Here is a 16,547-nt window from a genome sequence, read left to right on the forward strand (position 1 = left end):
TGGATAATCTGGTCAACAACTGATTATTAACAGCCACCACCGCTAGGCGCATTGTTAAACAACAAGCAAGCAAATAACAATAATAAACTTTAGTTGATTGTGTAAGACACTGTTTTGTTCGTTCCATACTGTTATTGTTGAGTGTGAAAAAACCCACTCACAAATGCAAATGTATTTATGTACACAGTATAAAGTACAAACACAATGATATCATGATATTTTATTGAACATATCTTTTAGATACAATTGTCCTATCCTCCTCGAGACATGTGCATACTTCCTTTTCGCATACTGTATAGAATGAATATTCCTTCTGAACATCTGTAACAGAATCAAATTGAGCGCGGACTGGTCATACCGATGACATTTGCCATACCTCCTGGTGCTGAATGAGCAAAAGTACAGTTTTGTTGCACCTGGATGACACATACAGTTTGGGTCCACTGCGCACGACACCCATGGATCCATTACAAGTCGTCGTGTAAATGGCTGGTTGTGTAACATAATAACATTGGCTTCAGATTCGTGATAAACTGAAAAGTGACATGGTTCAGTGTTGAAGTAGGAAAACATATACTTTGAGCAGTGTTGGGCAAAAGGATATTTAGGCCATGGTGACAAAAGTACTCCTGTTTCTCTCAGCAAGTCGAACATTTCACGTAGGTTTCCCTTGTCGAATCTTCCAGATGCGTCCAACCAAACTGTGTACTCAGCATTGTCAAAATGAGCCTGGAAATGATTGTACAAGAATAGTAATACTAATAGTAATAGTAATAGTAATACTCATGAATTCGTGAAAATGAAGAGGTATTTGCAAGTTCTGCAGAGCTGACCGGTCCAAAGGTATGGATACGAAAGGAGAAAATAGGTTTGATAAGGCTGCATAAAAATCAACACATGTTTTTCAGGCACATTTTCTTCAAAAGTGACGAGGGCGGTAGGACTTTTCAAAACTATTAATAGAAAAATAGTGACGGAAGATTGAAAAATAGGAAAACATTTTTATTTTTTCCCCTCAGAAATACAGCTTGGGAAGTTTAGCACGTGTCATTGAGCTGCAGATTCAGTCACACTCGTTCTTATAGACTCTCATTCTTATAGTGGACAAATTGATGATTGGGACGCGGCCAAGTCAAACTACTTTTTTTAAATGGTGATAAAAAATTATTACGCGCACAAATAAAAATAAATATTTCGCTTTTTTACTTAGCCTAACAAGATTCAGTTTGTTGTTTCACCTCCCTTTGGGCGACATTTACAAAGTAGGTTGTTTGCGTGTACGTTTGCATGTGTGGTGCTGTGTGTCAGTGCTCCCTGAAAAGACAGATTCATGTTTACACATTTTGGACTGGACCTCGAGAAAAAGGTGCCACGTGCCTTCTATTCATAATCTCAAAATGTTTATACTGAGTCACAAAGCCTTCATGTCATTGTACATAACCGTAAAATATCCTAGTGTATTCCCGAGACAACTATGTCAATAGATTTACCTGTATTACAACTGGCTTCCATGTGTAACACCTCAAGTAGGAAAAGCGATCAGGGAGCAAATCAAACGGGTACCGTTTTATTTCAGCTCTTCCATATTCCTGAAGCTGTAACAACATGGGATATAAACATGAAAGTCAGTTAACTGTCTGTGAAACTGGTCGATGTTTATCAACAATAACCATTACAGCTTCTATTTATCATACTGCTGCCATAACTACTGCTGCGGCTGCTACTACTGCTGCCACTACAAAAACCTTTGTCCCTACGGCTGCTGTTGTTACTGCTGCTACCACTACTACTGCTGCTGCTACTACTGCTGCCACTACAAAAACCTTTGTCCCTACGGCTGCTGTTGTTACTACTGCTACCACTACAAAAACCTTTGTCCCTACGGCTGCTGTTGTTACTACTGCTACCACTACTACTGCTGCTGCTGCTACTGCTATTGCTGCTGCTGCTACTACTGCTGCTGTCACTACTACTACTACTACTGCAGCTGCTACTACTGCTGCCACTACTACTACTACCACTGCTGCTACTAATACTACTACTACCACTGCTGCTAATACTACTACTACTACTACTGCTGCTGCTGCTGCTAATACTACCACTGCTACTACTACTGCTACCACTAATACTACTGCAGCAGCTGCTATCACTAGTACTACTCAAAGAGCTGCAACTGCAGTGGTTGCCATCGCTACTTCTACTACTACTACTTCTTCTACTACTACTACTACTACTACTGCCATTACTACTACCACTATTGTTGCAACTGTTTTCACTACCTACTCTATTATACGATTCCTAGGACTTATCACTAATACTACTATTTATAGCGCTATCTGACTGCTTCTTGTACAATATGCCCATCTTTGAATGCTACATCTGCAACAATTATTAATACTACGTTATTCTACAAATATGACTACTGATTCTGTCAGCACCCTTTTATCTTATGTGTTTCTGTCCTTCAGCCTGTAATGAAAAAATTGCTTACCAGTTTCAACTGACTTTTGTTCAGACCCATGTCGTAATAATAGAACGAGTAGTTGCTCAGAAAAGGGAAGATGTATTTATCCAGAGTCATGATCATCTCCTGGGATTCATCAAAGTGATCGGCTGATGCTGCCGTCACAAAGGCATATTTCCTCCTCTCCTGAATGTTGAAAACTTCCTTTATCCTCTCCAGTGCCCCCTCTTTGAGTTTGGTCACGGGTGTAAGAACATTGCGGATGTTTTCCTGGCTGTCAGCTGCCGGAAGTGGCTGTTTGCAGGCAGCTGTATCATTACACAGTTTCACTGAAACATTTTTCAAATATTCACATAGTGTTACAAGAGAAGAAAAAACTAACGAGGTAGATAGGTATGCATCAAATTCATGATTGTCTAATTTTCTGATTTACCAAGGGTGAGACAAACAAATGTTTCATATTATTCACAACATGTAAGTCTAGACTGAACACCCCGTGAAAATCAAGGTTAGAACTGATCTTCAGTAACCGATACTTGTAGAAAGAGGCGATTAGCGGAATCGCTGATTTGGTTGACACGTCTCATTCCCACTGCGTTATCACAAGGGATAAATATTTCAGTGCCAAAACAATAAAGGATCTTTTTTCATACTGTATATTATCATTTAATACTTGTTTGTTTGTTTGGGTTTTTTTAATAAAAAAGAAATAAATTTGTCTCTAAAGAAATGAGCTATATCTTATCAGTGGTAGAGTAAATTTGCATGTGCGATTGTTAGTGGCTGTATCCTCGAATTGGGTTAAAGTATCGTAAAATTATTACTCTCGGAGAGGGCAAGTAAGTCAAAAATCTTTCAAAGTGAACTGTAAACTTACCAGTTCATTTTAAAAGGTAGTATGTTTGTATTTCGGCTAAATGTTTCCTACAGTCGCCTGCGGCTGCAGGCATGGTGTAAATCTAACTAGGATCCATGCAAGTAGATAAAGTACTGTAAGTCCCCATGGTCCCTAGAATGGTGATCTACTTTCTGTTGTCGGCGATCTATAGCCGATTTTTATATTGCATTGTCTTCTTTAATTACCTTCAGAAATTGTGAGATTGGTTTTAACTTCTCATACTACTTTCAAATTCGATCTGTCTAGTTGTTTTATGGTCCTTTGACGACACAGTTTTATAAAATATATTTTTTATGAATTATATAGATATGCTGTATAACCGTCAAATTTGTTATCGTCACGACATGCCTTAAACATTACCGATGTGATGTTAAATATTACCTCACTCACTCACCCAATTGCGCAGATCGATGTTCATGCTGTTGATTACTGGTTTGTAGGGTCCAGACTCAATTATTTATAGACCGCGGAAATATAGCTTTAATAGTGCTGAGTGCGGAGTAAAACTAACTTCACTCACACACTAGACTGACCACCCCGTAAATTAATGTCAGTTTCTAGTGACAGAACGCTAGTACATGCTGAGGTATTTTCATTCTGTACTGATGGAGATTTCGTAATAACGAGTATTTGATAGTATTAATACTGGTTGACTTACATGCTTTCTTTTCCTTGCCTGTACACCGTGGAAAGGGAGGCAACTCTGACCAAATTTTTTTCCGCTTCAGCGCTGAAAAGGTAGGAACAATGAACCTCTGAAATGTCATTTTAAATGTTTTGTTTCAGCCATTACGGTTTTTCATAGTTTTCATTGTACCGCGCTGATCAAAGAACAGGAATAAATTTAGATTTTTTCATACATCAGGCAACCAGTTTAGTCTATTTATTTCTACAAACATCAGTAATTACACGTGAAAAAGTTCAGCACGAGATACAAATGTGTTGTGCGCCAAAGGGAAACCGTATATGGAGGGAATACAAAAAAACACAATGTACTTACAACACTGAAGTGAGTGGGTGAGTGTAGCCTTACGCCGCACTCAGCAATACATGTGTTCCAGCTATATTATCGACGGTGTGTAAATAATTGAGTCAGGACCAGACAATCGCTTCTTACGACAAGCTTAGTCGCCTATTATGGCAAACATGGGTTGCTGATGGCCTATTCTACTCCGGACCTTCACGGGTCCTGTGACAAAAAAGAAGATCCAGCTTTCCAGTTAGCACCGACTCATGAAGGTCCCGGGGTAGAATAGGTCTTCAGCAACCCATGATTACCATGAAAGTCGACTGTGCGAGGCGACTAACGGGATCGGGTGGTCAGGCTCGCTGACTTGGTTCACACATGTCATCGGTTCCCAATTGCGCAGATCAATGCTCATGGTGTTGATCACTGGATTGTCTGGTCCAGACTCGATTATTTACAGACCACCACCATATAGCTGGAATATTGCTGAGCGTGGCGTAAAACTAAACTCACTCACTCACTCCAATTTGCACCGCCCATATCTCGAGAAATACTCTAGCCTTAAGTGTCTTCCGTCCACAGCTTTTAAGGGCGGTGGCGTATCCTGGTGGTTCAAGTGACCAGGGTTCGATTCCCCACGTGGGTCCAGTGTGTGAAGCGTATTTCGTCGTGATATGGTTGGAATATTGCTAAAAGCGGTTTAAAATTGTTATCACTCACAGCTTTTAATGAACAATCGAGAGTGCTATTCTGGATACATTTCAAAGAAGGTTATACGATTACTGCTCAAGCGCTGCTTCATCATGGTTATAACGTTCAAGGCTTTAGTGAAGTTTTTTTCAGAATGTTTAACGATCAGAAATCAGAAGTATCACTGACAAAAGATGGAACGCCCAATTCTGACGTGTACCCATTGCCGTGAACATTCCACTTGCGCTGAGTGTCTTGTGACTGTCCCTGGTTTATGGTAATTTCTCCACTCTTGCCAGTCTTGTGACTATCCCTGGTTTATGGTAATTTCTCCACTCTTGCCAGTCTTGTGACTATCCCTGGTTTATGGTAATTTCTCCACTCTCGCCAGTCTTGTTACCATCCCTGGTTTATGGTGATTTCTCCACTCTCGCCAGTCTTGTGACCATCCCTGTTTTATGGTAATTTCTCCACTCTCGCCAGTCTTGTGACTATCCCTGGTTTATGGTAATTTCTCCACTCTTGCCAGTCTTGTGACTATCCCTGGTTTATGGTAATTTCTCCACTCTTGCCAGTCTTGTGACTATCCCTGGTTTATGGTAATTTCTCCACTCTTGCCAGTCTTCTGACTATCCCTGGTTTATGGTAATTTCTCCACTCTTGCCAGTCTTGTGACTATCCCTGGTTTATGGTAATTTCTCCACTCTCGCCAGTCTTGTGACTATCCCTGTTTTATGGTAATTTCTCCACTCTCGCCAGTCTTGTGACTATCCCTGGTTTATGGTAATTTCTCCACTCTCGCCAGTCTTGTGACTATCCCTGGTTTATGGTAATTTCTCCACTCTTGCCAGTCTTGTGACTATCCCTGTTTTATGGTAATTTCTCCACTCTCGCCAGTCTTGTGACTATCCCTGGTTTATGGTAATTTCTCCACTCTCGCCAGTCTTGTGACTATCCCTGGTTTATGGTAATTTCTCCACTCTTGCCAGTCTTGTGACTATCCCTGGTTTATGGTAATTTCTCCACTCTCGCCAGTCTTGTGACTATCCCTGGTTTATGGTAATTTCTCCACTCTTGCCAGTCTTGTGACCATCCCTGTTTTATGGTAATTTCTCCACTCTCGCCAGTCTTGTGACCATCCCTGTTTTATGGTAATTTCTCCACTCTCGCCAGTCTTGTGACTATCCCTGGTTTATGGTAATTTCTCCACTCTCGCCAGTCTTGTGACCATCCCTGTTTTATGGTAATTTCTCCACTCTTGCCAGTCTTGTGACCATCCCTGTTTTATGGCAATTTCTCCACTCTTGCCAGTCTTGTGACTATCCCTGGTTTATGGTAATTTCTCCACTCTTGCCAGTCTTGTGACTATCCCTGGTTTATGGTAATTTCTCCACTCTTGCCAGTCTTGTGACTATCCCTGGTTTATGGTAATTTCTCCACTCTTGCCAGTCTTGTGACTATCCCTGGTTTATGGTAGTTTCTCCACTCTCGCCAGTCTTGTGACTATCCCTGGTTTATGGTAATTTCTCCACTCTTGCCAGTCTTGTGACTATCCCTGTTTTATGGCAATTTCTCCACTCTTGCCAGTCTTGTGACTATCCCTGGTTTATGGTAATTTCTCCACTCTTGCCAGTCTTGTGACTATCCCTGTTTTATGGTAATTTCTCCACTCTTGCCAGTCTTGTGACTATCCCTGGTTTATGGTAATTTCTCCACTCTTGCCAGTCTTGTGACTATCCCTGTTTTATGGCAATTTCTCCACTCTTGCCAGTCTTGTGACTATCCCTGTTTTATGGCAGTTTCTCCACTCTCGCCAGTCTTGTGACCATCCCTGTTTTATGGTAATTTCTCCACTCTCGCCAGTCTTGTGACCATCCCTGTTTTATGGTAATTTCTCCACTCTTGCCAGTCTTGTGACCATCCCTGTTTTATGGTAATTTCTCCACTCTTGCCAGTCTTGTGACCATCCCTGTTTTATGGTAATTTCTCCACTCTCGCCAGTCTTGTGACCATCCCTGTTTTATGGTAATTTCTCCACTCTTGCCAGTCTTGTGACCATCCCTGTTTTATGGTAATGTTTCAACTCTCGCCAGTCTTGTGACTATCCCTGTTTTATGGTAATTTATCGAGTCTTGCCATTCTTGTGACTATATCTTGTGACCTGCTTTATGGTAAATTTATCGGCTCTTGCCAGTCACACATTCTGATTCATACAACTTACTATGTATCTATCTAATCTGACAAAGTTTTACACTTTAAATGTAAGAACGAGAATTAACGGAAACGAAAATCGTACTTGTTACTTTATCCTGGAATAGGTCAACTAGCTGCGTCACGTCGTCCTGCGTGTTGCTATGTGCCACAAGCTCCATATCTGAAATCATATGCATTGACAGTGATGATAATGTGACACGCGATGCGAAAACTGGAAGCAGAATCAAAACATGTGGTCAACCGAATGGACCATTAGTGTTCTCCGCATAGGCGCCATGCTGTTCACACACTGCTTGTTTGACAGTGTTCTGTGCGGGATAATATACTTCTAGTACATCGATGAATGTTATTTCACCACGCATCAGCTCAGAGACGCTTTGTAAATTCTTTGTCAAATCCACGTTTCAAATGCATTCCTATCTCCTGCAAATGCAGGTTATTCCATATGACTTGACATCCAGGGCCCCGTTTCACAAAGCTCCCGTAAGCCTAAGATCTCGTAAGTTTTCTCGTAGCCATTGTGCCTCCTATATATATATACTACAACACAGGAGCTATGGATGCTACGAGAAAAGTTACGAGATCTTAGGCTTACGAGAGTTTTGTGAAACGAAAACCCTGGTCTCAATCGATCATCAGTAACTTGCGCTTGTCGTGAGAGGCTACTAGCGGAATCGGGCGGTCAGACTGACTGACTTGGTTGACACATGTCATCGCGTCCCCATTGCATAGATCGATGCTCATGTTGTTCATCAATGGATTGTCTGGGCACACCTGAAGTGTTAAAAATCCCTGCACAATTACATGATTATATGCGAATGAGTCACCTATATCCCCCGTGTAAAGTAAACTGATCATCATGAGTAATGCCCATATATTTACCGTCTAGCTTCTCTATTTCGTGAATGAAAGTTGGGCCAGGCCGACGCTTAAATCCTGAAAGAACATATTAATTCATGGAAAGACATGAAGACAAATTGCATTCCCTATGCTTGAAACCTGAAAACACGTTTTCCCCAGTCTGTATAATCACAGGCTCTGTGTCGCAAATGGCGTTGCGCAGCATAGAGAACATGACAAGTCTTCTTATATGCGAGCGAAGCGAGCAAAGGTTGGCAACGTATTTCCCTCGCTTCGGATAGAAAAATATTTTTCATGTCAAATTATAATATCGCCACGATCAAAGGAGCACTCTTATTTCCTCACTTAGTTGTGATCTCAGATTTCCTACCCCATGTTTAATAATTACTCACGTGAAACATGTTTTATTCAACATTTTAAGCGCCACTCATGGTATTAAATTCGTTCTTCGCCTCCATTACCCCTGCCAGCTTCCGGTTGAAGGGAGTGACGAAACAAGAATAAACATAAATAAACAGAAATACCATATTGCCTAATTTTATCATGAACCTGTTGGAGTTTATTGGTCTTATCTGACGTCGCTATTGTTGGAATTTTCGCAACATTTATTCCACATAAAAACGCTTCTGGCGTAATAGGCGAATGAAGCAGGGGAGGTAACTGTAAATATTCCAGATGGAATAATACTCTCCTGTTCCTTCACACCGCTGAACCGGAAGCTGGAAGGGGGAATGGAGGCGAAGAACGGTCTCATATACCACGAGTTGCGCTTGAAATGTTGAATAAAAAACATTTCAAGTGAGTAATTGTTCAACACGGGGGTGGAAATGTGAAAGCACAGCCCAGTGAAGAAATGGGTGCATACCTTTGATGGTGGCGATATTTTATTTTGACACCGAAGCGAAGAAAGTACTTTGCCAACCTTTGCTCGCTTCGCTCGCAAGTAAGAACACTGACCGTTTTCTCTATGTTGCGCAACCCATTAGCGCTACAGTTTGCGTGTGGCACACACACACACACACACACACACACACACACACACACACAAACACACACACAAACACACACACAAACACACACATAGAGGCGAAATACGTATACAACCCAGCGATGAGAGGGGAGCAGGTGAAAGAAGCAAGACGAGGCAATTCAGTAGCGATGTATATGATTCATATGTCTGGACTATCATTTTGCAGTGTTCACTGACTGTTTCAGTCAACCTTTAGCTTGTTTAGTATTTCTCTTCTTTTTACGTGTATCCTTTCCTTCGCCCAGAAACATACATGTATATCATTAAGGCTAAATAAAAAAGTGAAATGTTTCTCGGGCATCGGCGCGTCACTTTTATTTGTGCGCATAACATTTTTATTCCCATTTAAAAACAATGATTTTGACTTAACCGCGTCACGCTCATCAATTTGTCCACTATAAGCATGAGTGTCTGTAAGAACGAGTTTGACTGAATCTACAACTCATTAACTAAATACTCCAATCTGTCTTACTGATATAAAAAAAATAAAAATGTGTTCCTCCCTCCTCGCTTTTTCCTATCAAATTTTTTTTTAAAAGTCATGCCGCTCTCGTTACTTTTGCACAAAAAAAATGTGCCCGAGAAACATTTATGTTTTTTTATGTAGCCTAATATACATACTCAGCTTGTTAACGCCTCGACCTTTAGTTCCTCTTACATCCTTGATGAGGAGTAAGGCAACGACACACAAGAAACCAAGCAGTGCCACTGAAAGTTGGAAAAGATGAGTAAATTATTGAAAGTGCACTCTGGAATATCTACCGCATACGCTTCGATGGGTACCTTAAAGTTTGGGCTGATTTGTGAATTAATGTTATGAGAATTTGTCAAAAGTGTTGTTATCTTTGGTATTGTTATGATGAATGCTAACCTGAAGACAATAATGACAACAGATTTCCGCTTTGTGTTAAGTTCTCAAATTTAGACATGGTCAAACTGAAATGCGTTATTATTTTAATGCAAGTATATTATCGACGCATTTTTCGCATTTATCAAATAATGCTAGCATTAATTGCATGTTTTTTCGCTACTCGTGTGAATGTGAGTAAGAGAGTGAGGTTACTTACATGCCACTTTCTGCAATAGTTCAGCAGTATCACGACAGAGGACACCAGAAATGGGTGTGGTGTCACAATGTAAGGGCCAGATAAGGAAAATGCAGGGAAATGTAAACAGGAGAGAGGAAGGCAGATTGATACTGTGTTTCAAACTATTTCACTGATACAGTCACGTCTGCCTGTCTGTGTTTGTGTGTCTGTCTGTGTATGTGTGCTTGTGTATGTGTGTTTGTATGAGTGGGCGTCTGTGAGTATTTCTGTGTCAGTATCTATTCGATTGTGCCTGTATACATGGTTTTGTGTGTGTATTTTAGCGTGTATGTTGGCGTGTGTGTGTATATGTGTGTGTGTTTGTTAGGGGAGGGGGGTTGGGGGGCGGGGGGTATCTGAGCGTGTGTGTGTATCTGTGTTTGTCCTTTTCAGTGTCTGTCTATGTGTGTCTCACTGTCTCTGTGAGCATGTTTCTGTGCCTCGTTCTCTCTCTGTATGTGTATGTATGTGTTTCCTCTCTCTGTATGTGTGTTTCTCCCTGTATGTGTCTGCGCGTCTCTCTCTGTGTATTTGTGTTTATTTATGTATGTGTGTGTCTCTGTTTATGTGTGCCTATATGTCTCCGTCTACGTGTGTGTGTGTGTGTGTGTGTCTGTGTGTCTGTGTCTCTCTCATTGTATATGTGCGTGTGTCTCTATGCGTGTGTATGTGTGTGGTTCTCAGTGAACGCGTGTCCGCACTATTGTCAGTTTTATGGTGCTAACCCGTATTACGTATACCCGACATTAGATACTTACCACTGCACATGCATTTGTGGATGAAAATGCAAATGCTAGTGTGTGTGAGAAACAGAGTTGAAATTGTCATCGGAGTTTTCTCCCTTTTATAAAATATAGAAAAATGCAAATCATACATACGAAACGCAGCCTTCAGGCGTGTCATGGTGACATCATCAGGGCGGGGCTAGTTGTTCAAGACGTGCCTGCAAGTATGTCGATGATGAGGTCATGGCAGACAAATATCAGTTGAGAGTGAAAGTATCAAACTCCAGTATAAAATACCATGACAATTTCAAGAGGAATAAACCATGCATCAGAGTCAGTGGCAGTGCATGCACTTGGTACTGCCCGCTATCTGTACTGCCCTGTACTATCATTCCACCCGGGTACCCGTCTAGAACCCACATACGTTGCGACTGATATCACCCAAGAGTGGGTGCTGGGGGTCTTGGCCATGGTGTGATTGGTTCAAATCATAAGAAAGATCTGAGGATGTAAAAGAGAATGTACGTAGAACGAGGACCGGCGCGTTCCAAAGGTTGGACACAGAGCAATTAAGATAACAGACCACCTGTACCTGTTACTAACAGCAGGCGATCATAGATACACATTGTCTCTCCGTCTGGAAGCCAGACAAATGCTGACAAGCACAAGCACTTCTTCCAACTGAGATCAGTTACGATGCTTGTGAAATGCACGCTAAACAGAAGCTATTATTGTATCTGTTCTGTCTATAACATACTTGAGGGTTGTAAAGAGTTAAAGATGAAAACGACCAACCCCCACCCTATACACGGCAAAGCAGTGTCGAGTGTTAAACCCTGACTGCATCATATCAATAATGATATGGATTACTGTCTCTTCCACGCTTGTTCAGCCTGAACTGAGCTACTCTACATATGCATGACAAGGGAGGTCAAATGGCACAAACGGCAGGTTGAGTTAACTTCATTACACAGGGATGCAGAGTATGCTATTAATGTTGGGTTCGTGCGGAGCCTATATTGATTGAATTGTTTATACAGTCATATGATATCTATTCTTGTTTACTAGCTTTACGGCGTATATTTCAGCCATATCGTGACGACAACATTTAATTTTATGCTTGATAATTAATGATAAATTGTAAAAAAATGTCAGCGAAGTACTTTAAATCAGGGATACTCTACAACAGGGATAGGTCACTCGCTTACTTTCTTTACCATTTGTACTAATTAACGTGTGCCTCGTCATGCTCCAACGCACACAGGGACTTGGCTCGTTCCCAGTGCAACTTCAGTTGTGTTTAACCAGGGAGACTATATAGAGTATATACGTTGTAGATTATCCCTGGTTTAACAGAACTTCAGCCAGTTTATTGTATCAGTCGAAATTTTACAATGAATGAAGGAATTATAGTAAGAATTAAGAGCAAGCATTATGTGAGTGAATGAACGAAATAACGAAAAAATAAAAGAAAGAAGTACATATGTGAATGAATGAATGAATGAAAGAATAAATGATACACCGCGACCTCCCTTCCAAAACATGTTAGAAAAAGCAAAAGTATCTCGAGAACACGTGTTAACATCAACTGCCCTTTTAAAAAATCTACTTTGAAACATTTTTGTTTACATTAATAATTAATTCAGATAGCTTATTGCACGTGGGGAATGGAATGGACATGAACAAAATGTTAACTGACACTGCCACACTGCCCTACAAATATTGTGTAAAACCCTCTATAACACCTTTCCAGTTTTGTCAAATAATACGATCCACAAGAAAGGAGACCTATAACCCTCAAGCATCACTGGCGAATCAGATCAGATCGGCAATATGTCACATTTTTCACACACCTCAAATACACCCTAACTTTCTTTTTTCGATTATGAAACTATCACTATTACTTGCAAGCACATTTCACCCGACAGTATATTCCCCTCATATGAATTAAAGGTGTATGTGAAAGATGTTTTTGAGGAAGTAACTAGGAATACTCAAACAACGGCGTATTGCATTTCAGTGGCGAAATGTCATATTTTTAACACACCTATTACATCCTAACAATTTTTAAGTCATAAAACTGTCACTATTACTTGCAAACACCTTTCAACTAAAGGTATGTTCTCCTTCTAAAAATTAAACGAATGTGTGAAGGAGTTGTTATCTGCACAATTTAGTCTATCCTCGCGGTGAATCGAGAATAGAAGCCAGTGAGTTATAACTTACCGAGTTGAAACTTTACTACAAATCTACTGTCCTTATTCGGAAACTAATACCAATTATTTGACTTAAACTGAAGTGACAAAATAGTTAACCTATCTTCTACATGTTTGATTTCAGTTGTTACAACACTCAGCGAATTTAATCAGCAGTTGAAAATAAACCGGGCTCAATCTTAAATACTACGCTGCCACCATATTGGCTACACTGGTTACGTAACGACCCGAGACATACGTTCAGCGGCTTTTCGAGGAGTTTCTTCTCCCCCTCTATATATTCCCCCTGTTTAAAGTAACCAGATTACCACAGATCCGGATTTCAAACTAGTAATTAGATCTAAAACAGTTGAACAATAGATGACAGAACAACATACAAACAGGTCATATATTGCCAAAAACTTAAGGTAGATCACTAGACTAGGGACCATGGGGATTTACAGTAAATTTGCTTCCTGAATGGACCCTAGCTGGATTTTTATCATCTCTTCAGCTGTTAGCAATTTGGGAAATCTAGCCATACATTAAAAAGACACGTATTATACGATTTGGAACGTGGAACGTCTTAATTTACTTTGAATGTTTGTGTACTTACGTACCCCCTCGGTACTGTACCTTAACCTCTTTTGAGGTTACAGCCCCCAATAAGTACAGATACATCACATCGAAGAACCATTTACTTTAATATTTCGGTATTGTGTTTTCAGCTTGTCGAGTAGGGACGAAGAATTCATCATTTCTTGTGCCCTTTATGCACAGGTCTCATTTTATATTCATTCATAAGACAAAAGCCGTTAATTTGTGTTATCTGTAGATGATCTACTCCTCTCTAAAGTTACAAATTCCAAATGAATGAAACGTATGTTTACGTTTTGTCGGTTACATATTTCGGAATCGGAAGAACAGTGATGGTCCGAGTTAGAATGTTGGCCTTCAGTAACCCATGCTTGTTGTAAGAGGTGACTCAGACTGGCTGACCTTGTTAAGACATGTTATCGAATCCCAGTTGCATAGATCGATGCTCATGATGTTGATCATTGGATTGTCTGGTCCAGGCTCGATTATTTACAGACCGCCGCCATATAGCTGGAATATTGCTGTGTGGGTCGTGAACCAACAAAGAACAAATATGAACTGGAAGGTTAGAGTGTCCGGACATGTCCTAGATACAGTTTCGAAGAATGGTTTCCTGTATTTGCTCTGCGTGGTTCGCGATGAGCTGTGACGTCCGATAATGACACGGATTATGTTACTCGACAGCATACCACAGGCCCCATCACAAGACATTTAAGCGGGGCTGTTGCAGAGAGTTAGCATATCACATTAGAAACATCGTTACAAGTAAAATCAACACGGACGTGTATTCTCAAAGCTTGGGTTTGTTTTGCTTTGCCCGATTTTTAACGGATCGTGTTACGGTGTTCACGTTTAATGGAATTACACTGAGTTGAGACGGAAGTGAAGGACGCAGAATGGAATGCAGCTATGTATAACCGATGTATAAACGTTTGGTAGAAGAACATGACTTTAAACATAATATTGGACATGGAACGCTGAGATAAAAGCGTGTTAATACCAATACATCGAAATGATTTTTCTTATCGGCACGTTTCCCGTCAAATCACGACAGGTTAAGCACTGCAATCCTGTTTCCTTAACTTCCTTATTTACAGAAAAGATTTGTCAAGATTAACATGAAACATCTCTTAAGCTTTCCTTGACAAGAGCATAAAACTGATATTTGAAAATTGATAAAATTTCAACGAATCAGATTTAGGATAGCCTAGTGGTTACAACGTTCGCTCGTCAGATTCAGTTCCCCAGTTTCAGATAAACTGATGCTTTAGGTTGTTGTAGGTCCTGGTTATGTAATTAACTCAGACACCGCCTACATTGGAAGTTTTGTGTGCGATCTACGTCAAACCCGTGAAGGTCCGCGTAAGAACTGATCCTCAGTAACCCATGCTTGTTGTAAGAGGTGATTAACGGGATCGGGTTGTAAGGCTCGATGACTTGGTTGACACATCCCATTTGCATAGATCGATACTCATGCTTTGATCACTTGAGTGTCTGGTCCAGATTCGATTATTTACAGACCCCTGCCATATAGTTGGAGCATTGCTGAGTGTGACGTAAAGCTAAACTCACGCACTCACTCACTCACTCACTCACTCACTCACTCGATCCACGTTCGAACTTTGTATGTGTCCTTCAGTTTATCTAGTGAACTGAGTTTGGGTGAAAGCTGTTATAAAGCTGTAACACTACATCCTACAATTACCCACGCCCATAGTTTGCGTGTTTCATGCAGACCATATGCATCCACGCAGAGATTAAATACATATAGAATCCACCACAAACAACAGCAAAAGTACAATACTGACAAACTTTATGGATAACAACTTCTGGAGTGACGTTCCGAAACACAAGAACTTGTTATCCACATACGTTGTCAATATCGTACTTTCCAACTTCTAAAATGGCACACAAAGAAGTGAAAGAGTACCAATTTCTCTATAACGCTATTCATAGAGGCACAGCAATGAACATGCGATTTGTTTGTAAATACGAGCGGAAGGACATTTTCAGTGGATCTGTCATAAAATAGGATTTGTTAATAAATCTCTTAAGGACAGCTTGCTTACCTGCATTTGATTGTCCCTCCAATGTAGTTCACTACCGCTCCAGACAAAGAATACTACAGTCGAATATTGACAAGTTCTGGTCTTGCTTACTCCCCATGTCTCGGCTCTTAAATTCCATGTCATAAACTCTCGCAAACTGATGCGCTGAGTTCCTCGTTCTCCCCTCTAAGGCTTATATTCTGGTCACGTGACGCTGTGTAACTGTTTTTATTTATTTATTATTTTTTTTTGCTCTCGCGATGGCATTCTCGGCTGTGGTGTCGAGGCAACGCCCAACACGTTGACGCGCCAAGAAGCCTGCCTGCTCAGGGTACCGTATTCGATGGAATAATTGCCCAGGCGCATATATTTTGTTCATTAAAATACCTTTTCCCCTTATATACAATCCGTAGGAGAATAGAGTTTGTTATAACGTTTATAACAAGCATGGATGCAATGTAATAACAGCTACAAAGAAGTATTCAAAACGTCTCAGCTGCATGTTAAATCGAGACGAGTAACAAACTCTAATTCGTGAAAGATTACCACATATTTAGAAATACTATTAAAATTAAATAGATGTATCACGTTTTTATCCATCGGTGGTGAACTGGTGAACTGATTCCGATCAAATACAGAATATCTACTCGATAATTGCGATATTCAATAAATATTTAGTCTGTGCTTTTTCTAGGTATTTGGAAAGGTATTAAACTGTTTACGCGTCTATTCAGCTAGGAACATTCTCATATATCTCCACATTAATAAAT

At 40.5% G+C, this 16,547-nt stretch overlaps 1 protein-coding gene across 1 annotated transcript; it reads right to left on the reverse strand.

The window, feature by feature from the left end:
• Positions 1-210: 210 nt before the first annotated feature.
• On the reverse strand, positions 211-15,878 carry LOC137256352 (uncharacterized). The gene is made up of 9 exons (XM_067794138.1): positions 15,799-15,878; positions 11,091-11,155; positions 9,746-9,832; positions 8,116-8,169; positions 7,316-7,393; positions 4,021-4,092; positions 2,492-2,793; positions 1,491-1,595; positions 211-729 (listed from the first exon to the last, which is right to left on the reverse strand). The coding sequence occupies exons 2-9, from the start codon at positions 11,113-11,115 to the stop codon at positions 211-213; spliced, it is 1,242 nt and encodes a 413-aa protein (XP_067650239.1). The 5' UTR covers positions 11,116-11,155; positions 15,799-15,878.
• Positions 15,879-16,547: the final 669 nt, after the last annotated feature.

Source organism: Haliotis asinina, chromosome 11, assembly GCF_037392515.1.
Source record: "Haliotis asinina isolate JCU_RB_2024 chromosome 11, JCU_Hal_asi_v2, whole genome shotgun sequence".
NCBI classification, from domain to species: Eukaryota; Metazoa; Mollusca; class Gastropoda; order Lepetellida; family Haliotidae; genus Haliotis; species Haliotis asinina.

Bases quoted from the DNA above. Each gene is read 5' to 3' on its own strand.
- LOC137256352 (XM_067794138.1), bottom strand. From the start codon at position 11,115: ATGACACGCCTGAAGGCTGCGTTTC. The intron at 9,833-11,090 runs GTATGTATGATT...TCCAACTTTCAG, and splicing joins ACGCCTGAAGGCTGCGTTTC to TGGCACTGCTTGGTTTCTTG. The intron at 730-1,490 runs GTAAATCTATTG...AATCATTTCCAG, and splicing joins GGAAGCCAGTTGTAATACAG to GCTCATTTTGACAATGCTGA.